Here is a 27,537-nt window from a genome sequence, read left to right on the forward strand (position 1 = left end):
TATGTTCTAACGGCTCTCCCGGATCTGACATTCAAGGCTCTAAGCTTCTCCAGCTTCCAGTGCTGACAAGTTTATTCTAAGCTGCCATCAAACTCCAACATCCTGGACACTATGACTATGTGCTGGGCCTGTCAGGCCTCGTCACTCTCCTCCTCCAACTTAAGGTCGGCTGCCGCCAGAACTCCAGCGGGATAAATGGCTTCTTCGGCCCTCAGTGCGCCTGCGCCAGTGAGGCGCGCGCCCATGTCTTCCCTCCTATGCGCATGCTCCAGAGGACGAAAGCCGTTCTCCTAGGCCGGACATAACGGTTCCAGGGCGGAAGTGGAAGTGAGGTGCCGCGGTCGGGTGCGCCCGCCTGCTCGCCCCGGTGCCGCCGCCTCTCTCGCTGCCGCGTCTCGCCCTAGACTTCGATCTCTCCCCGCCGCCGCCGCCGCCGCCGCCGCCATGTCGGCTAGCGCCGTGTATGTGCTAGATCTAAAGGGCAAGGTAGGGAAACCCGGCCTCGGCCAGCGCCGCTTCCCCCCTCCTCGTTGCCTGGTAACGGCCCCTCCCCAAGGCGGGGGCGGGGACTTCCCCCACCCTGTTGTCTAACCCTGTCACCCTGTCACGGTTCCCAGGGAAAGAGTTTGACCCCCACCCTTCGATCAGAAGATCGAAGCCCCTCGTCCCAGGGCAGCCAGTCATATCCAGGAGCCCTTAGGCAACACCTGCAGTGTGCAGTCAGTCTGGAGGCATTTATTGAGCGCCTGCTGTGGGCTAGGCATGGGCTGAACTCTGGGGGTACAAAGGCAAGAGTCTCATCTCTGTGGCGGGACCCCTGAGGTGGAGGTGGAAGGGCCGTCATGCTTGCAAGGAGCAAACTGGCCCGGGGAGCGTGGAGAAGGGACTTCCCACGCCCCAGGCAGGCTGCCTCTGGGCTCCGCTAGCCGTGTCAGCGGGGAGCTGAGTCAGGTGAGGAGGAAGAGGAGACGCCGTGGCTGTTAGCCGTGCCCCCAGGGCCCCTCCCCCAGCCAGCCTTTAGGGAGATTGCACGGATCCCTGGGGAAGCGAAGCGCTCCATGTGCAGCCAAGGAAGGCTCCGGCTAGAAAGCCAGGGGCCATGGGACCGCAGGGAACTGTCCAGTTTGGCTGGGGCAGGACTGAGAAGTCTGGTGGCAGCCCCCAAGCTTTCTGCTGGTCACAGGTCCTCGGAGTTTCTAGAGGCCATCTATCTAACCCAGTCCTGACCTGAATTTAAATCTCAGTATCATCCCAGGTAAATTGATCAGCCAGTCTTTGCTTGAAGACCTTTCTTAAAGGGAAACCACCTTTGCCTCACTTAGAGTATCCCATGGCACTGTTGGCTAGTTCTCATTGTTAGGATGTTTTTCTTTGACATCAGGCCTAAAATTTCTTCTTTGCAGCTTCCACATTGTTCTTAGGTCCATTCCCTGGGCCTAAACAGCCCAAATATAATCCCTCTTTCCAAATAATTACCAGTCAAATAATGGAGTATATTTCTCCTAAGCTTCTTCTCCAAACTAAAGATCCCCAATTCCTCCAACAAGTTATCACAGGATGTGAATTTAAGGTTCTCCCCGGGGCATTCTCCAACTTGTTAAAATCCTCCTTAACCAAACACTCTGCTCTTAAATGTGGCCTGACCAAAACAGAATAAACTCAGCAGAGAATATGTGCTCTCCTTTCTGCACTCTTGTGCCCCTTAATGCAGCTTAAAATCATGCGGCTGTCATGTCATACTGTTGCCTCATATTCAGCTTGCCACTCACTAAATTGCAAGAACTTTTTTGCATGAATTGTTTAGCCATGCTTCCTCCAGCTTGAATAGTTGATTTTTTTAAACCCAAGTGGAAGACTTTCCATTGATTTATTAAATTTGGTTCAGTATCTTAGACTGTCAAGTATTTGGGAGTCCTGGCTCTTCTATTAAAGCTTAGGAGGAATATACTCCATTATTTGACTGATAATTATTTGGAAAGAGGGATTATATTTGTGCTGTTTAGGCGCAGGGAATGGACCTAAGAACAATGTGGAAGCTGCAAAGAGGAAATGAAGTTAGTCTGGCACACTGTTCTGTTGAAAGTCTGGCATTTTGTGATCACTACTCTCTTTTCTAAATGTTCACGAGCATTGAGATAGATCCCTTTCAATAACACAGCTCTAAAATTTTGCCAGGAAACAAAGTCAAGTTTATTGGTCTATGAATTTCATATTCTACTTTTTTCCCATTTATAAAAACAGAGATAACATCTCCTTTCTCTAGCTCCAGCACCTTTTTTCTGCATAATAATCCTGTAAAGATGACAAAGGGTCAGAAATATCATCCAGAAGTTCTTTCAGTATCCTGGAATGCAGTTTGCCTGGGCCTTTATTTTTTAACGCATTAAGGGCAACTAGGTGCTTTTTTAGTGCTTCTCTATCCATTCTGTCCTTTCCAGTCCAAAGACCATTTTCCTTAGCAGAAAAACAGAAGTAAAGACATAGTTGAATAATTTCCTTCACTCCAGTCGTATCATTGTCCTATTTAAACTGAATATTTCGTCACTCTTTTCTCCAGTATACCTTTTAAAAATCCCTTTTGTTGTCCATAACTTTCCTTGACAGTCTTAGTTCATTCTGAGTTTTAGTGTTTCTAATGCTATTATTGCAGGACTTAAATAAATTGTATTTGTTACATTTTGTTTTGATGCCACATATACTTTCCAATAAATGCCCAACAAATCCTTTTACAAAATACGTTCCTTGGAAAAGAAAAATAAGTTTATTGATTACAATGTATCCTGGGCAGTATGACATTGAACATTATTTTTAACCAGAATTTTACTGCTTCTCCAGTGTCAAGTTGTATTTACTTACTCTCATTGTATATATTCTTCTTTTGGCTCTGCTTCCTTCACTTGGTATAAATAACTTCATAATATTTGTATTTGGCATTCTTTGTGGCCTAATAATTTTCCTTTATGTTGATATACCATTATTTGTTCAGCTAGCCAATTATTAGACATATAGTTTATTATTAAAATAAAGCTCATTTTTGTTATTTACAAATAATGTTAACAGTTTGGGGAGAGTTCTTGTCAATTGCCCTTTATTAATAATAATATAAAGCTGACATTCATATAACATTTTAAAGTATTAATATTATACTTTACATGCATATTTAATTTGAGCTTTTCAACAACCCTGTGAATGATAATGACAAATCACACAGTTTAATTGTGTGATATACATTTTTATACATAGGGGTCTTCTTAATAGTAATCTCCTTGAGATCCAGTCCCAATGATGGAATTATAGACATTACTGGGTTATAGGATCATAGCTCATTAGATCATACATTTAAAGACCAGTGGTACAGGCTAGAAAGCCAGTGGTTATTTACTGACTGATCAGTTGACCCATCTCATCAAAATTCTCCCATCTTTTAGAGAAATTCAGGATATTTGCTTTTTTGGTTTTTATTTTAATTGCTACTGAGATTCTGGGGGAATTAAGAAGATAAAGAAGTAAGGGACTTGTTTGATAGGGCTGAGGGGGAGGGGATTGTTCTCTTTCCTTCTAACACTTTTCATTCTTGGTAGAAAAACAGCATGACTAGCACTGTTGCAATGTTGCAAAGCCTGTTGAGTGATCCGATCTGTAACATCAACATTGGACATTGACCAAAGCCAACATCCAATGTGTAATCCATTGTTGAGCTTCCTTTCCCTGGAATTTCTTTTAAATAAGTGCCCAGACCACAGTGAGGAGGTGATTAAAGTATTTCATGCAAACACTGAACGTGTATTTGTCCAAATTTCCTTTACAAAAAGTTCTTTTCCCTTTGGACACTTAGCATGCAGCTAGCACTTAATGTGTTCCAAGCACTCTACTAAGCACTGTGGATACAAATATAAGCAAAAAAGATACTTCTTAACCTTGCCTTCAAGTTCTACATTCTAATGGAAGAAAGAAACACATGCAGGGGTTCTGGAATTTAAGGGGTTGCAGTAACTAAGAGGTGAAATCTAGAGTGAAAAATGAACAAGAGGGAAGGTATACCTGGATACCAGAAATGGTAAAATAGTGGTTCAGGCCAGGGACACTCCAATCAAGAGAAAGGGCCCCATAGCAGAGACATTTCTGGGGCAAGAAGCCAGTGATGAGAAAGTAAAGGCCAGAGTGTGGGGAGTGCAGTTGGAAGTAGAATTTCAGAATTTGACTCTCATTATCTAAAAATAATTATTCATTCAGTGAGCTGAATTCCAAATTACTTTTGTCTTGTCTTTTCCAAGCCTGCCCACAGTAGAAGTGTCCATGCACATTTGGGACCTGGGAGTTCCAAGGAAGAAGGACTAAAAGAATTTAGATATGAAGAGACAAAAAGACAGGCAGCAGTGTTTATCATGTGGCAGTAAGAGCCCATCATAGCACTTCACCTGTCCAGTCATCTTACACCTTACTCAATCCCACTATGTACTCTGCAGTCAAGTGGCACTGCTCTCCTTGTGGTCCATCAAATGAGAGATTCGATCTTCTATCTCTGGCCATTTTTTTAGGCTGTCCCTCTTCACCTCCTCCTCCTAGCTTCCCTGGCTTCCTTTATGTCTCGCCAACATTTTTCTTCTGTGAGAAGCCTTTCCTAGTTCCCCTTAATGGTAGTGCTTTCCCTCTATTGATTATCTTTAGTTTGTCCTGTATTTAGGTTGTTCGTGCATGGTTGTTTATGTGTGGACTTCTCCATGGGACTAGAAGCTCCTTGAGAACAGGGTCTATTTTTTTTTTTTTTTTTTTGTATCCCCAGAGCTTATCCCTGTGCCCAGCCTGCAGTGTTTTAATAAATGCTTATTGACTGATAGAAAACTAGTTCCCCGGGGAACCATTTTCCCAAACTGTTCAATGTGGTCTAGGGTGCAGAAAGACAATAACCTTACCTAGATTAAAACATTCCCACTCTTAGACTGGTTACCATCCTTAATTTACCTTAGAATTTTTTTTCTTTTTTTCTTTTTCTTTCAAGGTGGCAGTATTACATTTTGCCATGAGCTTCAGAGGGAGAACATAGAAGAGTAGAGGGATTATAGTATTGATACCTGACCTTAAGAATCACAATTTCTACTCCCTCCTTTTACAAGGGAGGGAACCAAGGCCCAGAAAGACTAAGTTACATACTAGAAAGTAATAGAGCCAGTTTTTCTGGGGGTATCTGGGGTGTCTCCGGTCTTGACTCCAGTTCAGTTCTTGGAATATAATCAATGGTGGGTGTCTCAGGAGAAGCAAAAGATGTGTCAGGAAGTGTGCTGGACAGGCACTGCTGGAGTTCATCCCCAGAGTAGTGGATGTTAGCAGTTTTTGTTCTGTACTATCGGCGTTGAAGATTAGGCCTGATCCTCTGATAAATATCCACCAAGAGAGCGTGGTAAATGGTGTCAAATGGAGAGGGAAGGGGTCAAGGAGAGCAGCTTGATAGTGATAGAAGACCAGCCTTTGAAATCAGGAGGATTTGAATTCAAAAGTGGTCTCAGACACTTAATACTTCATAGCTATGTGATCTTAGCCAAGTCATTTAACCCCATTTGCCTCCCTCCCCCCCCCCCCAAAAAAAAAGACTGAAAAGAAAACATATATTTAAAAATTTTTTTTATTATAGCTTTTTATTGACAGAACATATGCATGGATAGTTTTTCTTTTCTTTTTTTCTTTTTCTTTCAAGGTGGCAGTATTACATTTTGCCATGAGCTTCAGAGGGAGAACATAGAAGAGTAGAGGGATTATAGTATTGATACCTGACCTTAAGAATCACAATTTCTACTCCCTCCTTTTACAAGGGAGGGAACCAAGGCCCAGAAAGACTAAAAGTTACATACTAGAAAGTAATAGAGCCAGTTTTTCTGGGGGTATCTGGGGTGTCTCCGGTCTTGACTCCAGTTCAGTTCTTGGAATATAATCAATGGTGGGTGTCTCAGGAGAAGCAAAAGATGTGTCAGGAAGTGTGCTGGACAGGCACTGCTGGAGTTCATCCCCAGAGTAGTGGATGTTAGCAGTTTTTGTTCTGTACTATCGGCGTTGAAGATTAGGCCTGATCCTCTGATAAATATCCACCAAGAGAGCGTGGTAAATGGTGTCAAATGGAGAGGGAAGGGGTCAAGGAGAGCAGCTTGATAGTGATAGAAGACCAGCCTTTGAAATCAGGAGGATTTGAATTCAAAAGTGGTCTCAGACACTTAATACTTCATAGCTATGTGATCTTAGCCAAGTCATTTAACCCCATTTGCCTCCCTCCCCCCCCCCAAAAAAAAAAGACTGAAAAGAAAACATATATTTAAAAAAATTTTTTTATTATAGCTTTTTATTGACATAACATATGCATGGATAGTTTTTCTTTTCTTTTTTTCTTTTGAAAAAGGTTAGAAGATGAAATTTTATTTTTAATTTTTTTATTTGTCCAACTCTTTTTTTTTTTTTTTTAAATAATTATAACTTTTTATTGACAGAATCCATGCCTGGGTAATTTTTTACAACATTATCCCTTGCACTCACTTCTGTTCTGACTTTTCCCCTCTACCCCCTCCCCCAGATGGCAAGCAGTCCTATACATGTTAAATATGTCACAGTATATCCTAGATACAATATATGTGTGCAGAACCAAACAGTTCTCTTGTTGCACAGGAAGCATGGTAATTTTTCAACATTGACCCTTGCAAACACTTTTGTTCCAACTTTTCCTTTCCTTCCCTCCATCCCTTCCCCTAGATGGCAGGCAGTCTCGTACATGTTAAACATGTTAAAGTATATCTTAAATACAATACATGCACATATATTTATACAGTTCTCTTGTTGCACAAGAAAAATTGGATTTAGAAAGGTAAAAATAACCTGGGAAGAAAAAAAATGCAAGCAGTCCACACTCATTTTCCAGTGTTCTTTCACTGGGTATAGCTGGTTCTGGAGAAAATCGTATTTGACAATTAAAAGATTGTTAATATATATTATATTAATGTCTAGGGGAGGGAATGGAAGGAAGGAGAGAGAAAAAGTTGGAACACAAAGTTTTGCAAGGGTGAATGTTAAAAACTGTCTTCTCACATATTTTGAAAATAAAAAGCTATTATTTAAAAAATAAACAAGTAAAAAGATTGTTGATAGCTTTGGAAAGAGCAGTTTCAGTTGAGTGATTAAGTTAGAAATCAAATATAAAGGGTTGAAGTGTGAGTGAGAAGGAAAAGAGTAGAGGCAATAAATGATAGCTTTTTTTTAGGAGTTTAAAAACTGGTGAAAGAGAAGAAAGATCTAGGACAGTGCTCGAGGATATGGTGGATCTAATGAATGTGAAGCTAGGTTCTGAAAATGGCAGTGGGGGTCTTCCTGATGCTGTTAAGTCTTCAGTTGACAGGCATTTAGTCTATGCCAGGTAATGTGCTTCAGGTGTGAGAAAAAAGAACATCCATCACTGAAGAACATAGAGACAGGTTTGGTGTCTTTAAAAGAAAGTCAGGTCTCATTGGACATTAGAGAAAAATATCTAGCATGAAAGAGTTCAGGAGTAGAAATAGTTTAAGATAGAGCTGAAGGAAGGAAGAGGCCCTCCTGGTAAAGTCTCAAGAGAAAACATACATAATGATTCTTTGAAATTCGGAAGATTGAACTGGAAATTCAATCAAATACTTTTTTCATTTTATTTGTAGGTGCTTATCTGTCGGAATTACCGAGGAGATGTGGACATGTCAGAGGTGGAGCATTTCATGCCAATCCTGATGGAAAAGGAAGAAGAAGGGATGCTATCTCCTATCTTGGCCCATGGAGGAGTTCGTTTTATGTGGATTAAACACAACAATTTGTATTGTATCCTTTTGGGGAATGCCCCTAGTGACCCCAAGTTATTTCCAAAGAAAGCTCCTTGGTATGTTACTAGAGTTAGGAGACCTAGATTTTATCCTCATTATCGATATCATCAATTGGCAGTGTAAGCTTGGGCAGATTCCTTCCCTTCTCTTTGCCTTAATTTCCTTACCCTATAAAATGAAAAAAAAAATTGGATTAGATGACCTTGGAAGTTTTTTTCTCTGACTTTCTATAGTTTGTGTATTCTCCCAGCCTCCTTTCTGTAAACATGTGCACGTACGCACGCACATGCATGTGTACCTACCCATGGTCTTTTTTTTTTTCGGGTCCATGTCAGTGCTGCTTTATTTCCTAAATTCGCTTGTTCTTTTTTATACTTCCTCTTTACTCCTCTCTGAGCCAGGGTCCCTCTTCTTAATCTCGGTAAATGCCCTGTTTTGAAGCATCTGATCATATTAAAGGCTAACTTTATTTTATGATTCCAATTCTAGCTCAGCTTATGGTTTTTCTTGGGCTTATTCCATTTTTGTCTCTTCTTTACGGACATCACTTGAAATGGCCCTAATCAAGAAGGGACTAATGATAGCAGATTGATGAGCCTTCTTTCCCCGACAGATCAAGAGTATGACATTATTAGGGAATAAGGTTTAGGATTCTGCTATCAATTCTGTTCCATTCCCTCCTTGAAAGATATTTTTTGTGCTGCAGTCAGGCATTGGCTTTACTCCCTGAAGCCACTTCACAGCCAGATCCTATTTTTGCCTCTAAAATGCCCATCTATTTAAATGGCCTGCCCCTGGGCTGTCCATGGGCAATTAGAATTAAATTCTAGACATCTGTCTTGCACAGAGGTTCTTAATTTTTTGTGTGTTATGAGCCCTTTCTCAGAATCATGTTTTTACTTGGCATGAAATAAAATACATACAATTATTAAGTAAATCAATTATACTGAATTAATATTATGAAAAATTTTTTGAAAGAAAATTCACAAACTGGTTCATGTTCGGGTCCAGACCCAAGGTCTGGAATGACCAGAATAACGATTTAGACATTTATATAGCACATAAAGGTTTATAAAGTACTTTTCTCATGATGATTAAGTTTAGATTTTTGTCACCCTTCTAACCTACCCAGTGAAGTATTATAATCCCATTTTAGAGATAAGGAAATTGAGGCTCAGAAAAGTAGTGGCTCACCCAAGTCTCCATGGAGTGAGTAACAGTCCCAGAGTACAGACCTCAGGCTTCTCCTACTACACTGCCTTTCATTTTTAAGCTCTCAGAAGTAGCCACAAATCCCTAAGTATAAAATAGCAGGCCACAACCTGAACATAAGTGCTTTAGTACTTGTATATAGGGACATAAAAGGAAAGACATAGACAGACTGGGAGGGAGAGGGAATAAATTCTGGAGGGCATTGTGATGGACATGAGGCTTGAATCAGGCCTTAGAGGTTAGGGACAGAGTTTCATGTGATCGGTGCCCTTCTCTTAGATGCATTTAAGGGCCACTGCCACTGTTGATGATTGACCTATAGTGTGATCTGAGTTACCACAACTATTCCATCAGGTTTTTTGGTCTGTGGCAGAGAAAATAATTATCAGATCTTTACAAATATACTCCCTTTGAAAGCTCCTTAATGGGTTTTCTGTCAGTGGTTGCAACATCTAAGAAGAATGCCTGTGTGTCTCTGGTGTTTGCCTTTCTTTATAAGGTAGTACAGGTAAGTGCCAAACTTGGAAATTAACTTTTCATTTCCCTAAAAATATAGCTTCTTTCATCCTGCACAACTAATCTTAACATGACCCTTGTCATATGCCCTTTGTCCCCCAGAGGGCAGCACATTACAGATGTTGTACCTTGGATCTTGATAAGATTCCCACTGTGGAGTAGATAGTAATAAGGAACAGTTTGAACTGGAAGATTATAGTGGTGTGGGGGTGTGAGTGAAAATACTCTTTGGCAGGCTCCCTGAGAGATCATATCCAGGTAGAGGAAGATAAAAGAGGACTTCTTGGAACACAGAGGTGGGGATGAGAAGTAGGTTGCTATTCTAGGAGTAAGGAATACCTGCAAGAGTGAACAGAGGCAAGAGAAGGCAGAATGAATTCAGGGGAGCCTGGAATGTATAATAAAAATAAGAACAACAACAATATGAGCAAGAGAGCACCGGAAAATAAGACTATCAAAGTAGAGTAGAACTAGAAAGCTTTGAATACCAGGTTTGGTTATTGATTTTTTGTTTGATAAGCAAAGACACATTGCTTGTTCAAAAACAAGGTTGAAGAAGTTTGATCATATCTGAGCATTAATTAGATACATTCCTATAGAAAACAAGACACTAGAAATGGGAAAGCCTGAATCAAGAAATAAGTGGCAGACTGTTACAGTAATCTGGATTATAAGGGCTTGAGTAAGAATTAGGAAAAGTGATCAGAAAGGAACAACACATTAGAGAGATGATACATTTGCCAGAGGTATAGATTGTGAGTGTCATAGACTCTCCTAAATGTGATAGAAAAGAGAAAGCATCCAGAAAGAAGAGAACACAGGTAGCTGCAAGAGACTGCTGCTGACCAAGTTTTAGACCAGTCAACTCTCTGTCTTCTAGTGTGGGTTGAACTTCTCATCCTGCTTGTAAGTACTTGATTGTTCTATCATCAACGTAGAACTGAGGAAATTAAATGTTTCATCATCTCAGGACAAATAATTGAAGAGTGATGCACAGGCCAGACTGCCAAGTACTTTTCTAAGCAGGAGAGTTAGAAATATGTAGGAATCAGCTGTGAAGTTTTCATGTGTTTTCTCTCTCTTAAATTTTAGGTATTTTCTGAATATTTTAAAGAGTTGGAAGAAGAGAGCATTCGTGATAATTTTGTTATAATATATGAATTACTAGATGAATTAATGGATTTTGGATACCCTCAAACTACTGACAGCAAAATTTTGCAAGAGTGAGTATCAGTAGCCAGGTGTACCTAACCTCTTCAATTTCTTCTTGTAGCATGGAAATAATCTTTCCATGGCAGGTCCTCACAAGTAAGGCTTAGGAGGTGATGGACTTTGTGTCTGTCAGGCTAGTCCTAGCCTTTGTGTAGAGAGGGACCTTTTCAGTCATGGCAATTCACAAACAAACGTGTTTGGAGGCAGTCCTTGATCTGGATCAGCCCCTGTGTCACCAAATGACAGCTCCTCAAAATCCTGAAGCAATGTATATTGTTATCCCAGTGTTACTGATATAGCCTTAGAAACATTCTTTCTGGGTAGATATGCTGTCCTTGAAAGATTTGAATGGCCTTATAATGGGGTTCTTTGGGTTCATTTTGGGTGCAGTGGATTTGATCCCTGAAAGGGCCATGCTGTTTTATTCCATCAGACTGTATTTGTTACGGCTTATCTTGTTCTCTTGAATCTCTCTATACCAGATTAAGTCATGGGTTATGTGGCTTCTTTTGATTTGGAAGCACTAGAAATGAAGCTTCTTCTTAGAACTTAGGTAGATTGAGAGAAGAGAGTGGTACCTATCTGGACTAAATATCTATAAACCCCATTCCAACTTTAAGGTTCTATTTTATTATTCTGTGCCTTAGGATATTATTTCTAGGCTTCTAAGAGCTTTCTTTGTTCATTTTTTGAAATATAGCATTAAGTCAATGACTGAAGTTACACTGTTTCTATGTTACTCATATTTCCTTAACATTAATCATCTGGTTGTAAAGATATATCACTCAGGAAGGCCACAAACTAGAAACTGGAGCTCCCCGTCCACCAGCCACTGTCACCAATGCTGTGTCTTGGAGATCTGAGGGAATCAAGTATAGAAAGAATGAAGTGTTCCTGGATGTCATAGAATCTGTTAATCTCTTGGTAAGTCTGTTGATTTACTTTTTTTTTAAATGAAAATAAAAGCTACTAAACTTTGTAAACTAGCAGATCTGTAGATACCTAAGATATCCCCAGGTCCGTGTAGTAAAAAGATTGCTAAAATTTGTTTTGTTTGGTTATTCAATTTTAATTTTATAGTTAACAAAAATAGATTTCCTCTTCCTTTCACCTTTGAAAACAAAAAGAAAACTAAAATCTTTGTAACAAATATACATAGTCAAAACAAATTCCTTCATTGGCCATGTCCAAAATAAAAAAAAGTTTCTTCTGCACCTAGAATTCATACCTTCCTATCAGGAGGGGTAGCATTTCATTATTTGTCTTCTGAAATCATGATTGGTCATTGGTCATCAGAGTTTTTGTATTGCAGTGTTGTTTGTATAAATTTGTTCACTTCATTCAGATCATACAGATCTTCCCAGCTTTTACTGAAACTATCACATTTCATTTCTTCTGGCACATGGTATTCTCTTGCATTCATATCCCATAATTTGTTCAGCCATTCCCCAAATGAAGAACTTCTCCTTAGTATGCAGTTTTTTGTTATTATAAAAAGAGATGCTATAAGTATTTTTTCCTCTTTCTTTGATTTCTTTTGGAGTATCAGTATAGATATTGCTGGATCAAATACAGTTTAACAACTTCTGCAACATAGTTCCAACTTGTTTTCCAGAGTGGCTGTACCTATTCTTAGATCCACCATTAGTGCATTAATGTTCATCCTTTCCTGCAATTTTTCCAACATTTGTCATTTTCCTTTTCTGTCAGTTTTCATCTGATAGGTATGTGTAGAACCTCAAGAAGTTACTTTAATTGGCATTTTTCTATATGCTAATTTTTTTATATGACTCTTGATTGCTTAGATTTCCTTCTTTGAAAATCCTTTAATCATTTGCCTATTAGGGAATGACTCTTGCATCTTTTAAATTTAAGTCAGGACCTTATATACCTTGGAAATGAGATTTTTATTAAAGAAACCAGATGAAGAGATTTTTTTTCCCCAATTACCTATTTCTCTTCTAATCTTAGTTGCATCGGTTTTATTTGTGCAAAATCTTTTAAATTGTACACTATCAAAATTGTCCATTTTCTTATCTATGATCCTCTCCATCTCTGTTTGATTGAGATGCAGAACTAAAGATCTGAACCTAGATCTGAACCCTTGTTCTGTTGCTTGCTAGCTGTGTACCTGAGCCATGTGCCTTTTTTCTTTTTCTGGTCCACTATCTATCAGAGGAGGGGCTAGCATATTATTTCCAAGAAATTCTTTAGTTCTTGTGGTCTGTGAAACCACATCTAGATGATAAAGGCCTAGATTAGTCCTGCCTCACTCGGAGTCAATACCGGTGTGGCATAAGAAAAAAAAAGTTTTAAATTTGAGAAACAAGCAAAGGATCTAAATAATCTCTGCTCTTTTTAAAAAATTATTTAAATATTTTATTTTTATTTTATAATAACTTTATATTGACAGAATCCATGCCAGGGTAATTTAATCTCTGCTCTTTACCCAACTATTCCATCTGAACTTATTCTTTCTGCCTCAATACCTAGCTGATACAGTTCTTTCTTAAACTGACTTTTATCCAGCGTAAAGAAGATGGGTGCTTTGGAACATCTGGAAGATTTCTTTATTTCTTTTTTTATTATAGTTTTTTAATTTACAAAACATTTGCATGGGTAACTTTTCAACATTGACCATGCAAAACTGGAAGATTTATTTCTACATAAAACTAGGCAAGGCTAATTTTACATATTTGTCAAAGTTTGGTTGAATGGCTCATTTTTGACAAAAAAAAAAAAAAAAAAAAAAAGAAAAAGATTATCCTTTTTTATTTTCCTGAAACAGAAATGGAAAAAATATAAGACTTGGGGTCAAAAGGCTTGGGTTGGAATCTTACCTTTGATACTCATTTGTCTCTTTACTTCTCCATGCTTCCATTTCCTCCAGTGTAAATAAGGAAAAATTCATTTTGGAGGTAGAATAGACAATACTTGGCAGTCATTTGGATGTTGGGAGAGTGAGTGGAGAATCAAAGATTCTTGAACCTGAGTGATGAGAAATGTGGTGTTTCTCAGCAGAAATAGTGAAGTTGGGAGAAGGGAAGGAATTTAGAAGGAAAGCCTAATGAATTAATTCTGTTTTGGACTATTAAGTTTGAGATGCCCATGAGACATCCAGGTGGAGTATCTAGCAGACAGTTGATGATATGGGGCCAGAGCTCAGAGAGAGAGATGAAGGATGGATTGATACATTTGGGGATCATCTGAATAGAAATGATAGTATCTTAAGATACTGTATATCATCTTAAGAGTTGTTCCCCCCCACACCTTATTGCTGGTGTCTTCTCTCTGAGATACTTTCCATTTATGCTTTTTATATATTGTCTTTCCCCATGAGAATGTTTGCTTCTTGAGAACAACGGCCATCTTTTTATCTTTCTTTGAATCTTCAGCACTTATCATAGTACGTAACACACAGTAATAACTTAAATGCTTATTGATTGATTAATTTAATTTCATTTTATTAATGGAAAAAGGCTCTCTGTGATCCGTTGTCTCACTTGCTTGATTCTTCACATAGGTCAGTGCCAATGGGAACGTCCTTCGTAGTGAAATTGTGGGCTCCATTAAAATGAGGGTGTTTCTCTCAGGGATGCCAGAATTGCGCCTAGGTCTCAATGACAAAGTTCTCTTTGACAATACAGGGCGTAAGTATACACACCAATAGTCTCTTTATGAGCTCTTTGTCTGTTTCCTTCTGCTATATGATGCTGTATAGCCTTTTCTTTGATAGGAGAGCGAGTCTCTGATTCTTAAGAGTTGAGTGTGAAATCCTGTTCACTGTTCCAGGAAAGCAATGAATGGGAGAAAAAAACATCTTTCTATCCTGGAAAGAAGAATTTGCTAATAAAATAAATGATATGAATACTTTTGAAGTATTAATTGTTCGGGATGTTACGTTATGTAAATTATTTTTTATTTTTTCTTTAAAACTGGGCCTTTGCTATTTTGTCTGTTTCAGACTAGCTTTACCAATAAGTCTAAATAAGTGAAATTTAACATATTTAAAATGGCTTACTCCATAACCATATAGAATATCAGAGCTTGAAGAGTCCTCAGAGATCATCAAGTCCAGGTACTCCCTTTTTCAGGTGCGAGAAATGAGGCTCACAAAAGGGATAAACATGTCAAGGTCACAGCTAATCAGCAATTCAGCCAGGATGGGGACTCAGGTCACAGTCCAGTGTTTTTCTCAGACAGTAAATGTATTAGGTGTTTACTATGCACCAGACATAATCCTGAGCTCTGGCAGATGCAAAGGCAAAAGAAGTCCCTGCTCTTGAGGAGTTCCACCAAATGGTGCAGGCCACACATACAAATAGATTGTAGACAGGATAAATCCTATTGGAAATAATAAGGAAAAGCATTCCAAGCATGGGGGATAACCAAAGAAAATGCACAGTCAGAAGATGGAGTATCTTGTTTGAGGAACAGAAAGAAAGCCAAAATGGATCACAGGGTATTTTCTAAGACTGGAAAAGCAGTAGATGAGCCAAGGTAGGAACTAGGGCTTTGGATGCCAAACAGAATTTTATATTTGATCCTGGAGCATCTAGGAAGCTGTTGGAATTTATTGAGTTAAGAAGGAGATGACATAGTCAGAACTTTAGGAAAATTGCTTTGATGGTTGCATAGAGAGGGTTGGAATAGGGAGAAACTTGAGGCAGGTAGTTCCACCCAGACTGTTGCAGTAGTCCAGGCATGAGATGAGGAGGTGAACCATGTGGTGGCAATATCAGAAAAGAAAAAGAAGAGGGGGTATGTATACGAAAGATGCTGCAAAGGTGAAAGCCTGGGCAATAGATGGAACAAGACAGGACAAATGAGAGAGAGTGAGGGGTCAAAATGAATCCTAGGTTGTAAGCCCAGGTTGGGAGGATAGGGATGCCTTCAGCAGCAGAACAGAAAGTAAGAAGAGGGAAAGGTTTGGAGAGAGAGGAAATAAGTTCAGTTTTGAACATGTGGAGTTTAAGATGTTGACAAGGTATCCAGTTTGAGCTGTCCAGGAGGCAGTTGGAGATGCCAGAGGTCCTCAGAGGGGTTTGGGTAAGTAGATTGAGAATTATAAGCATAGAGGTAATCATTGAACTCAAGGGAATTGATGAGACCACCAGGAGAAGTAGGATCAAGGGAGAAGAAAGAAGGACTGGGACAAAGCCTTGAGGGATAGCCAAGGTTAGCAGGAAGAAGATCTACTAAAGGAAGCTGAGAAGGATCAGTTCAGTAGATAAAAGAAGACCCAGAAGAGAACAATGCCAATCAGTAGTACAAAGAAACCTGGAGAGTTCCCTTCCTGCCTCCAACACAACTGCCATGTGACCCCAAACAAATCATTGAACTTCTCTGTGAAATTCCTTCTCTGGAAAATGAGGAGTCCCCTTCTCACATTATTGTCACCATCAGATGAGATAATAGCATCATGGATTTTACAGAGTTCCAAGTCTTATATAAATGTGAGCTACTGTTAACATTATTATTAACCCAGCCTCCATTCAGCTATCACAGTGATCTTTCTAAAACTCACATCTGACATTACCCCTTTCCCTATTGAATAAACTCCAGTAGTTCCTTTTGACCTTCAGGATCAAATAGCAAATCCTGTTTGAAGGGTTTTCAAAGTCCTTTATACCCTGACCCCTCCTACCTTTTTAGCCTTTTACACTTTCCTCTCCCTTTTCCCCATGCAGTTCTGCTATGATCTTCTCTGTTCCTGGAAAAGTTCTTTGGACAAAGGCGATACATCTCTCTGTTTTCAATATTTTCTCTGGTTGTCCTCCCTGCCTGGAATGATCTCCCTCCTCACCTCCACCTCTCAGTAGCCTTGGCATCCTACCAATTCCAACTAAGATCCCAACCTTTTCTGTTTCATAATTCTAGTAATTTACCTCTGTTAATTATTTCCTCTTTGTCCTTTCTATAACTTATTTGTACCCAGCTATTTGCATGTTGTTCCTCTGTTAGCCTGTGAGCTTCTTGAGAGCAGAGATTTTTTTTCTTCTTTTTATATCTCTAGAGTTTATGTACCTGACACAAAGTAGGGGCTTCCTTAAATGTTTATTGACTGACTATAATCAGTATAATTTTATTGCTATAATGCTTTAGTTTTAAAAGGCTTTTCTATCCAATATTTAATTTGATCCTCACATTTCATTAGTCAGGGAGATATCATTCTGAAGCCAGGAAAACCAAAGCTCAGGTTGCCATGTGCCCAACATCCCATAGCTAGCAAAGAGTGGAACTTGCTGAAAAGGCAAGGGGAAAAGCCTGTTTCTTTATCGATTTTTATTTAGTTAATAATCACTTTTTGAGGTGCTTTATAATTTACAAAGTATTTTCTACACACAACCCTGTGAGGCAGGTCTTCTGACTTGTGTTTTGTCCTCTAAGATAATTTATTATCTTCTCTTCTGTCCTCTTGGTTGTTTCTTTTCCACCCATTCTCTCCTTGCTTCCCTCCAGGTGGAAAAAGTAAGTCAGTGGAGCTGGAAGATGTGAAATTCCATCAGTGTGTACGTCTTTCCCGCTTTGAAAATGACCGGACAATTTCTTTCATTCCCCCCGATGGAGAGTTTGAACTGATGTCTTATCGCCTCAATACCCATGTAAGTGCTCCTGGACTTGGGTGTGGTGGCAGTGGTGGTGAGTGTTAGACAGTTAAAAATATAAGCACCTGGTGGTACCTCAGCAAGGACTAAACAAAAAGTGTCCTCTTAGAGAGAAAGGAAGTAAGGAACAGTCTCCCAGTTATTGGCCAAGATGACCTAGGTATCCATGTCTGCAAGGAGTGCTCTAGGTATGTTATCTCCTGATCAGGAGGCAGCCACACATCTCTACCAGAGGGGTTTGCTTGGCTTTCCGGGGAAGCCATTTAATTACTAGATAAGAATGGTTTGTAATTAATGTATTAAAGTACCAACCTAAGCAGATATCAAATAGATAGTAACAAACCTGGAACTCTGGCTGTGAGCCTTGGCTGCAAGCTAAGCCTAGCAGGTTCAGAAACTCCAGTCATCCTAGAGATAATCAGGTATAGGTAAATCGAGTCATACTACACCTATACATTTGCAAGACACCAGTTTTTTGGTCCAGTATTCATCCATCTGAAATATTAATATTCCTTACTCTGGAAAAACATGATATAAAAGTAAAATAGAGCAAGATGCAAATCAGCATATCTCATATACATGATTTTTCTTAGGAATATAATAACTTATCACATAAAAATATGGGATAAAACCTCCCAATAAAAATCATCAAATCCAAATGATTTACATTTTTAATTAAAAAAAAAAGCAGGGAAAATAGTACTGTACATTTGAATAAAATAACAGTAGTTTCCTTGCTCAATATTCCAATATCTTTTCTGCCAGTAAACTGTTTTGTTGCTAGTGAGTTTTTTTTAGCATAGCCACAATTAATTTGTTTATATTTTTCTTTTTTCATTTTCTGTATCCCGTTGTTATAAGTTTCCATATTTCTGTATATATGTTTGTTATATTTTATATTATAATAATAGTATGTAGCAAAGCTAGTTTAGCTGTAACTCAGTTATTGAACATTCTAGCCCTTGGGTTGTTACTGTAAACAGGGAAGCTTTAAATGTGGCTCTAAAAGTAGAATTTGTGGGTAATGGGGGAAGCAGTACATTCTCCCTTCACATGCTAAATTGAGTGGTCCAGACATTATTTTCTAAAACAGCAACATTTCTTCTCATACCCTAAAGGAAGATGTTGGGCAAGGTGAGAGGAAGATGAAGAAAGCCATGAGGTATGGAAGTAGATATTCTAGGCTTAATATTCAGAGAGGAGGAAACCAAAGGTGCCGCTTTCCCAGCAAGGGCAACTGGCTTCTACAGAGGGTGCCTTTCTAGACAAACTGAGTTTAACCTGTCTTATATCAGCTTGCCAGAAACATACATAAAATATACTGCCTTGGGTTGGAAAGTTGTGAAGTATCTGATTATGGCAAGGGTTAAATTGTTACTAAAGTCAGATTTAACACTTTCTTCATTTTTGTGTCTCCTCCCAGGTAAAGCCCTTGATATGGATCGAATCTGTAATTGAAAAACATTCCCACAGCCGCATCGAGTACATGATTAAGGTGGGTTGCCCCTTCAGAAGCCTGTTCAGTTTCAAGTGGATCCCGTCCACCAGACAAAGCACAGATTTCATTTTTCAATCATTCTATTATTCGTTATAATGGTAGTTAACAGTAACAGCCTCCATCTCTGACTGTTGAAGGTTTACAAAGTACTTTGCTCACAGAAGTCCTGAGGTAGGGGACAGTTTGCTTTGAAAATACTAGGCTTATTCTCCCAAGGGAGAATTTTAACTTATGACTTATTTCACTTGTGTAAATTTATTTATGAATTGTAATTAGTATAGCAATGGCATTTATCATTATTATTACCACTACTGTGAATAATTCACATTTCTGTAGTTCAGAGGTATCATTAGCCTTGTTTTACTAATAAATGGAGACTCTGTGGAGTTTTTGATTTGCCCAAAATCTCATGGCTGTTGTCAGAGCCTATCCAGTCACTTATCCAGTACTGTTTTTGCTCAGCCATTTAATGAATCCCTGATGAATGACAAGAAGTGAACCATACCAGGATGGAGAGGGGCCTCAAAACCAGATTTGGTCCAAGGAAAAGGGGATGTTTAGCCTGGCAGGAAGAAGCCTGGGAAAGCAGGGCTTCCTAAGGGCCTCTTGAAAGACAAAGTGAACTTGTCCTGGGTAGAACACTACTACAGAGATGAAAGTTAGAGGGAGAGGCAACTTGTCAGCCCAGTATTGGGAGGCATTTTGTGATCAGTTAGAACCATGCAAAAACACATGGGCTGCCTTGTGGGCACAAGGCTCCCATTAATAATGGAGTTGAGGACAGGTCTCAGCCCCTGGCAGGATTGTTAGAGAAAAGATTGTCTGAGAAGTGCCAACTAAAGAAGAGAGGAAGAAGGAGTCAGATGTGGCTGCGAGCTGGGCTTCCCAAAGGGGAGCCTCCTGGAGATGGGAGCCAACTACTTTTTCCTGCAGGGCAGATCTCGGTTTCCTTTCTTTATACAAGTGAAACAGCTCTTATTCATCATTAACATACAACCAGTAAATGCCTAGCCTAGACCAGGGTCACACAGTTGATATGAGTTGAAGTGAGGACTTAGAGGCAAGTCTTTTAGTCACATGAAAATAACACTACAGACCCAGTTTAGTTTTTTAAATCCACAGAGGCTTGAATAGAAGCCAAACATGTAGGGGTTGAATTTCACTTTTCTGACAAATGTTTACTAAATATTTCTCCCTCTGCCCCACAACATTCTACTATAGTTTTTCAAAATATTACTCAGAAATAAACTTCCCTCCTTGCCCAATTTCCTGACCACAGCTGCAGTCATGTCCCTTCACAGTTTGCAAACAATTAGTTGCAATAAACTAGTGGGGGTGATGGGTCTTACTTTTATCCTGTGCTAAGAAAGAAAGCTCAACTTGTTTGTGGCCTTTTTTAGGCAAAGAGCCAGTTCAAGCGTCGATCTACTGCTAACAATGTGGAGATCCACATTCCCGTGCCTAACGATGCTGACTCACCTAAGTTCAAAACCACGGTGGGAAACGTCAAGTGGGTCCCAGAGAACAGTGAAATTGTTTGGTCAATCAAATCCTTCCCGGTGAGTGAGCCCCTCAGCCCCCAATTGGTGGCACGTCTTTTCAATCTAAAAACTGAGAATTCAGCCCTATTCCTCACCCTCATGTGTTTCCCTTTTTAAAGGCTCTCAAAGAATTTTTCAAATGCACCAAGAAAATGGCTGATTTGTTAGCCTAACTTATCTATTTGTCACCTTGGTCAATGATTGCTGTATATACCCAGAAATTGGTGTCTGAATTGAAAATACAGACTTTTCACTAATCCCTTCCCCTTCAAACTGAACAAGATCAGCACATTTATCCAGTTTCTGCTAAATGTAGAGTTTCAGTACTAAAGAAAACCAGAGGTTTAGGTGTTTGAACAAATGAAATTTATTGAGCACTTCCTGAGTTCCAGGCTCTTTGCTAAGCACCAGGAATATTTTGTAAAAGTACAAAAGCAAAGCCCATCCCTGCCCTCCAGCTGCTTACATTCTAATGGGAAAACGTATATGGAGGTTGAAGCCCTTGATTTCTAGAAGTTTCTAGTTAAGTAGGAAAAGTTAAGAATGGAAGGTAAGTATAATGAAAAAAAATTAATCCCAATTGCCATCAAAACAGCATGTAAAAGTTTATCGAGAGCTTTTTTCTAGAAGTATGTTGTGGAGCTCTTGTCCCTATTTTACAGATGTAAAACTGAAGCCCAGAGAGGCTCAGTGTCTTGCTAGGTAGCACACTTTCTGAGTGCAAAGCTGGGACTAGGGAAACAGTAAAGATCCCAAAGGCCCAAGGAAGGCAATTTATGATCAGGAAAGGCAGTTGAGCTTCACATTTGAATTGAGAGAGCATGGGATTCCCACAGGTCAGGCTGGGTTTATGGAGAAGGAATTCTAAGTATAGAGAAGCTTGTTGGCCATATCTGGGAGGGGAAACACAAGTTTCCCGTTAGTCAGAGCAAGGGCGATGCCAGGTGTGGCTTCAAGAGTGTAGCCAGAGAATCCAGACTTCTCTTGTTAGATCTTAGGGAACCACAGCAAGGTTTTGGCAGAGGGGCTTTGAGGATCACAAAGGAAGGTTTTGTTCTTTTCCTGGCTTTTCTATTTGTCTCTACCTGGAGTCGTCTGGAACTTTGAAGAGAGTTTAACTCAATCAGGCTGGAAACCTTAACAGTTAGTGCAGATTTCACCAAACCAAGGAGATCTAAATCCAACTGGTTGACTTCCATTTAGTGGTCCCTTTAGAAGATTATTCCTACATCTTTAGTCTAATGTGCCTGCATGTATATACCACTCATCTTCAGCTTTTGTGTTTTCCTCTATCAGGTGCCAGCTATTTTTGGCAGAAAATTTGAAAGCAAGCATGGTACATGAGAGTCATTGGCTGTCATGCAGCCATTGCAACTGAAAAATGGTGTGCTTGTTCTTGGACTTTTTTCCAGTGAATTTATTACTCTAAACCAATACTTAGGCCAGCCAAAAATGTGGTCAAAGTTTGAGGTGAGACTCTTGACTAAATTTGCTTCTATTTTAGTATTTACTCTTTCATCTCTCTCCTCTCTGCACAGGGAGGGAAAGAGTATCTGATGAGAGCTCATTTTGGCCTACCCAGCGTTGAAGCTGAGGACAAAGAAGGAAAACCACCCATAAGTGTCAAGTTTGAAATTCCATACTTCACCACCTCAGGGATACAGGTCTTTATTGTGATGATGTAAAGTCGTTGAAAGTAATGTCCAAGGCTGGGGTGGGGTGGGGAAAGAAAAGGTAAGGGTGGGGTGGGGTGGGAATTCATATTGTTACTTGCTGGTATTGCAAGTTCTTTTGCAAAGGAAAAGGGCAGATCTAGTTGGAAAAGAGAGACAGGAATGTAGAAGTGAGAAGGCTAAAAGCTGTTTCAAGTAAGAACTTCTGAAACAAGTTAGTAATTTAAGCCCTGAAAACATCAAAGCACAAAATGCCACAATGAGAGGAACATAGAAGGTCAGAGCTAAGAAGACCCTTAGAACCCAGAACATGAGGGTTGGGAACAGTAAGCACTACCCTTAGAGCATGAAATTTCAAAGCTGACAATGACTTTAGAACAGAACTAGGAGGATTCTTAGAGATCATTTAGTCTCACTTTCTCATTTTATAATTGAGGAAACAGACACAGAGAGGTGGAGTCACTTGTTGAAAGTTCCATACAAGAGAGCTAACTGATGGTCAAGCCAGACTAGAGTATTTGTTACCTGATTACCAGTCAAGGACTCTCTCCTAACACTACTTTAGTACAAGGTCATCATGGTTCTGTCCTATGCTACTTAGTGAAGCAGGTTATCTTTGAGTTATCTCTGTTTTAAAAATAAAGGAGAAGCATGTGCTTGGCTGCTGTGCCTTGTTCGGCATTTGTTTGCAGTGAAACATTTGCTTAGCATTTCCAAATTCTGGACTTAACAGATTCTTAGGAAGAAAGTAGGCTATTACCAAGAAGGTAGTGCTTTATTCTTCTGAGGACAAACATGTTGATTGTTTGGTCTTGGGCCTTGCAGGTGCGTTACTTGAAGATCATTGAGAAGAGTGGTTACCAGGCATTGCCTTGGGTTCGGTATATCACCCAGAATGGAGGTAGGTTGGCTGATCATATCTTATATCCTTTGATATTAGGATCACTCTCTCCCCCATCCCCATGATCATAGCTCACATTTGTTAGCATTTGTGGTTCCCACAAAGCACTTTGTACACATTAATCTCATGTGAGCGTTACAAATCCTTTTAGGGAAGCTAAGCAGAGATTATTGTCCTCATTTTAAGAAATAGGTTTACAGAGGAAAGGCGACTTGTCTACAGCCTTTAAGTGTTGGAGCTGGGATCCAAACCCAGACCTGTTTTCTGCCCTGTCTAAGGCTCTTCTCATTCATCAGGCTGCCATATTTAATGGTATGTCAGTTTCCCACACCAGGTTCCAGATAGAGAGATTCATTGTAATCATACTTCACAAGCAGTATGATCCAAAATTTTTTTTTTCTGTAATCTGACTTTTAGTGTAGTGTGACTTATAATGAAAGTGTATCTTTTTATTTTTCCTTTCAGAAGGATCATATTTTAAGGATGTTGTTCAAACTTTTGGGTCACATTATATATTTGTGACTGATGATTTAACTAAAATCCGGAAAATAATTGTCTTTAAGCTATTTGTATGCAATTCAGAAGGGAACCATCTCAATATTGACATTACTCATCATAAATGAAAACACATGTGTACAAGGAAGGTACATAAAAATGAAATAATCACACATTCTCCTTTGAGAGGTGAATAAAGGAGTTGGTAAAATTGGTTTTATTTTGTATCTGAAGGAAAAAAAAACCATAATTTCATGAGATATTTAGTTATCTCACCTTGAAGTCTTCATGATACACACACACACACACACACACACACACACACACACCCCTCTCTCTCACTGACATTCTGTTATTTCATTGTAAAGATGGGCATGGGAAACCTGGACAAACAGTATGGTTCAAGATTCAGAAATAAAACAGTTGAAGGCTTTTCAGAAACCTCTTGCCTATATACATATATATATATGCGCACACACACACACACACACATTTTTTCCCCCTTCTAGAAAATTATTAGAAGGTGCTGGATGTGACAATACTAAATGTCACAAAATTTGAAATCAATTCTCTTGACAAACAGAAAATAACTGATGGGAAAGAGGGGAGGTCATTCCTAATCAGCTATTAGTGTGCATTCAGAATAACTAGTTAGACTAACAGTTAAGATCAATATAAACAAGAAGAATAAATATGATAAGACATTGCAAACCTTTACAACAACTTCAGTTCACAGAAGTTATTGATGCTGGGAAATAGATAAAGGAAAACATTTTCTACAGAAATGTTAACTGATACACCAACACAACAAAGAGGCCCAAAGAGCCCAAAACTTCCTCAGCCTATCAACATTTGATCTTCTTGCCAAGAAAAAACATGACAGCCAGATGTAACATTGGTTATAATAATATAAACTCATGCAAAATATTGCAAAAAATACAGTAGAAGATTATGAGCTGTATTGCCTCTTTAAAAAGCTAAGACTGGTAGAAGGTAGTAAAGAGATTGCATAAGGCTTGGCATAAGACCTAAATAAGAAAAATCAGCCTAGGAGCATTTGTAGATGAAACTAGACAGAAAAAAAGAAATAGGCAAAAAAAGTGTATCTATCAATATGTTTTATCTATTTTAGTCATCATTAATGGTGGAACTTTGCATTTTTGGACTCAATAACATTCCTTGAAGTTACATGAAGAAATAACATTTAAGAAAATAAGGTTCTGAATATACACAAGTACACACAGAAGAATTCTGTGTTATAGATCACACAAATGTAAAAGCATTTGGAGATGGCTTATCAAAATATTAAAAAGGGAAAGAAGATAACATGGTTGAAAAACAGGTTATTGCAGGTAGAAAGTGAGCTGAGTTTGGAACTAAAGAGAAGGAAGAATATATAGCAGTATATTTGGGAAATTAATTATCCCAAGCTGCTTCCTCATCTTTTAAAACCAATATTTTTCTGTTCATTCTCTACGACTGAAAATCAGCAAATCAGAGACTGTAGCTTAGAACTTTGGTTGACACAAAAGGGCAGTGGAAAGATGAATAGTGGGCAGAAATAGGCTATATTGCCAAACATGACATGCCCAAGAAATTGTGAAAAATATATCATGAAGGAGATGTATTACTAGAAAAAGATGTGAGTTAGTCATGTTGGAAAAGCAAGAAATAACAAACAGCAGAAAGGGTATAGTTGTGCCCATGTTGTGTTAACAAACCTAGAGAGAAAGCTTCCATAGCAATTAGTGAATCTCTCAAAGGATTTGTGGCAGATTATGAACAAGAATTTCACAGGATTAGAAGGAAAAATCTGGTCAAGATCCATATCATTAAAGGAGCAACTATATCAAGAAAATCATTGATTCATCAAAGTCTTTCTCCAGTTCACTCCTGGTTTTTCCATATCCTAGTATAGAGCTTGGAGATACATATCTGTCAGTAGACATTAGTCTGTGTTTCTTCTGTTTGATTCTATCATTCAGGTTTCCCACCCATCCTGGCTTTGTCTTTTTTAAGATAAAGACTTATATTGACACAAGTTCCCAAATGTCATTAATTACCTGCAGAAAATTTGAAAATAGGCAGAACAAGATTACAAGGAGTTCTTGGTGACTGAGTGACTTGGTGACTGGAGAGCTCTTACAAGTAGAAAGATGTCAAGAGTTGCTCAGGAGGACTAAACTTTAGCATTTAGTCATAATTTTATTTTAAAACACGTTGTTTGGAAATGTCTATATTTATTAACCTATTGATTAAAAGGAGATAAGCAGTTGTCAGTGAAATCGGAAGCTCTTCTCATTTGTTCTCAATTATCTCTCTTGTAGACTATCAACTCCGAACACAATGAGGTTTCTCTGCCAGCCCAGATGACACACATCTTCAGGCCTAGAATGTGTTTGTAAGAATTTCTCGTGGTACTGAAGACTGTCAACGTCTTGCCTTCAGTGGCAACTTTGGTAAATCTGAACAAACTGAGAAGAGAGAATTAAATAGCTATTTATTGACTTTGTCACCCAGCATTATATGCCCTTACCATGACTATGTGGATATTTTTTCATCATTTGTACACATTGTTTCTGCTGTTACCAGCTGTTCAAATTAAGTGTCACACTTTGTCCCAAATAAGCAGGAACACAGGAATAATCTTAGAATTAATTCCCCTTTTCATTCCAGCCCAAACCAATTTTGGAAGGAGACAAAAGCCCCATTTTAGATAAAATGCTCTTTTCTGATGTGATATGAGCTTGGTGCTAATCCAAAAGAATGATGTTAGCTTTGCCAAAATAACTTCTAGGGCCGTCACTCCTCCTTACTGGAAATTTGGTATCAGCACCAGTGAAGGAGCACCAAGCAGAAATTTAGGGAAAAAATATGTTCCGAAAGTTTGTCCTTGGAAATCTAGCCCATGATGGAGGGCATCATCGGGCAAAGCTTTGGAGGCATGTGCACAGATATCCCCCCCCTCACTACACACATCTGCTTCCAAAATGCCTCAGAGCTGGGAGTCTAGAGTATAAGGAGTGAGGGAGAGAGAAGGCCAGCACTGAATGTTTACAGAGCACGTGCTGCCTGCTTTCAGGCTGCCAGAACTCATTTTACCAGGACATTGTCAGGGTAATGAAGTGACTCTTGGTCACACTACCCACCATCCTCCCCGTCCCTACCCCAAAACAACACATAGAGCTCTTAAGGATGAACTTAGAGAGAAAATGAGATTGTACCTGAGACTAGAGTTACTGATTCCATGTAGTCTTGCCAGAGAAGCCAAATAAAGAAGCTTGTTCATTTACCCTTTTTTAGTTCAGGTGAAACTTTTAGGTCCTTCTGACCCTTTCAGAATCCATTGCCCCTTTTGGTCACAGCCACGCCAAAAGGTTCACAGGCTGTGTGTGCCTTCAGTCCAGGGGCTCCACTGAGTCTTGCATTTCGCATGTATCGAAGCAAGGCTGGGGCCCTGACTCTGGGTCCCTTACACACCATGTGCCATTCTTAGTTTTACAGACCAGAACAGTATTTTTCTAGCTCTGCTGGGGGCTGATGAGTGTGATGAAGATGGGCTGTGTGTGGTGTTTGTTCCTGTTAGTGGCAGGGGTGTGAGAGTTGAGACGTCAGGTCCCTTCTCCCACCCACTCTGCTCTCATCTGTCCTTGTGAATCTGACATCGTGATGTTCTAGAGGAGGCTTTGGCCCAAGTGTCTCTGAAGATGCTCTGGACACTGGGAATAGAGCGTGTTCTGTAAATGAAAGTGCTGTATGTTTTGTTAATGCCAATTTAGTTACTGTTATTACCGCCCAATTGTAGAACATATTGGTCAATATTGCATTAAATGCAGATTTCAAATCTACTTTGTCTGCTGAAATTGACTGGATGGGGGCAGCTAGGTAGCGCAATGGGTAGAGCCCCAGCCCTGAAGTCAGGAGGACCCGAGTTCAACTCTGGCCTCAGACACTTAACACTTACTAGCTTTGTGATCCTGGGCAAGTTACTTAACCCAATTGCCTCAGCAAAAAGAAAAGAAAATGACTGCATGAATCTCACCTGTCCAAACAAAAAG

The 27,537-nt window shown here is 39.4% G+C and overlaps 1 protein-coding gene across 1 annotated transcript; it reads left to right on the top strand.

The window, feature by feature from the left end:
* On the top strand, nt 1-27,327 carry AP1M1 (adaptor related protein complex 1 subunit mu 1). Its single transcript, XM_051972072.1, has 12 exons — nt 1-486; nt 7,665-7,821; nt 9,476-9,543; nt 10,644-10,774; nt 11,540-11,687; nt 14,287-14,413; nt 17,226-17,368; nt 18,795-18,866; nt 20,270-20,428; nt 21,949-22,074; nt 22,909-22,984; nt 25,807-27,327. The coding sequence occupies exons 1-12, from the start codon at nt 445-447 to the stop codon at nt 25,827-25,829; spliced, it is 1,272 nt and encodes a 423-aa protein (XP_051828032.1). The 5' UTR covers nt 1-444; the 3' UTR covers nt 25,830-27,327.
* The last annotated feature ends 210 nt before the right edge of the window (nt 27,328-27,537 follow it).

Source organism: Antechinus flavipes, chromosome 1 (assembly GCF_016432865.1).
Source record: "Antechinus flavipes isolate AdamAnt ecotype Samford, QLD, Australia chromosome 1, AdamAnt_v2, whole genome shotgun sequence".
Lineage (NCBI taxonomy): Eukaryota > Metazoa > Chordata > Mammalia > Dasyuromorphia > Dasyuridae > Antechinus > Antechinus flavipes.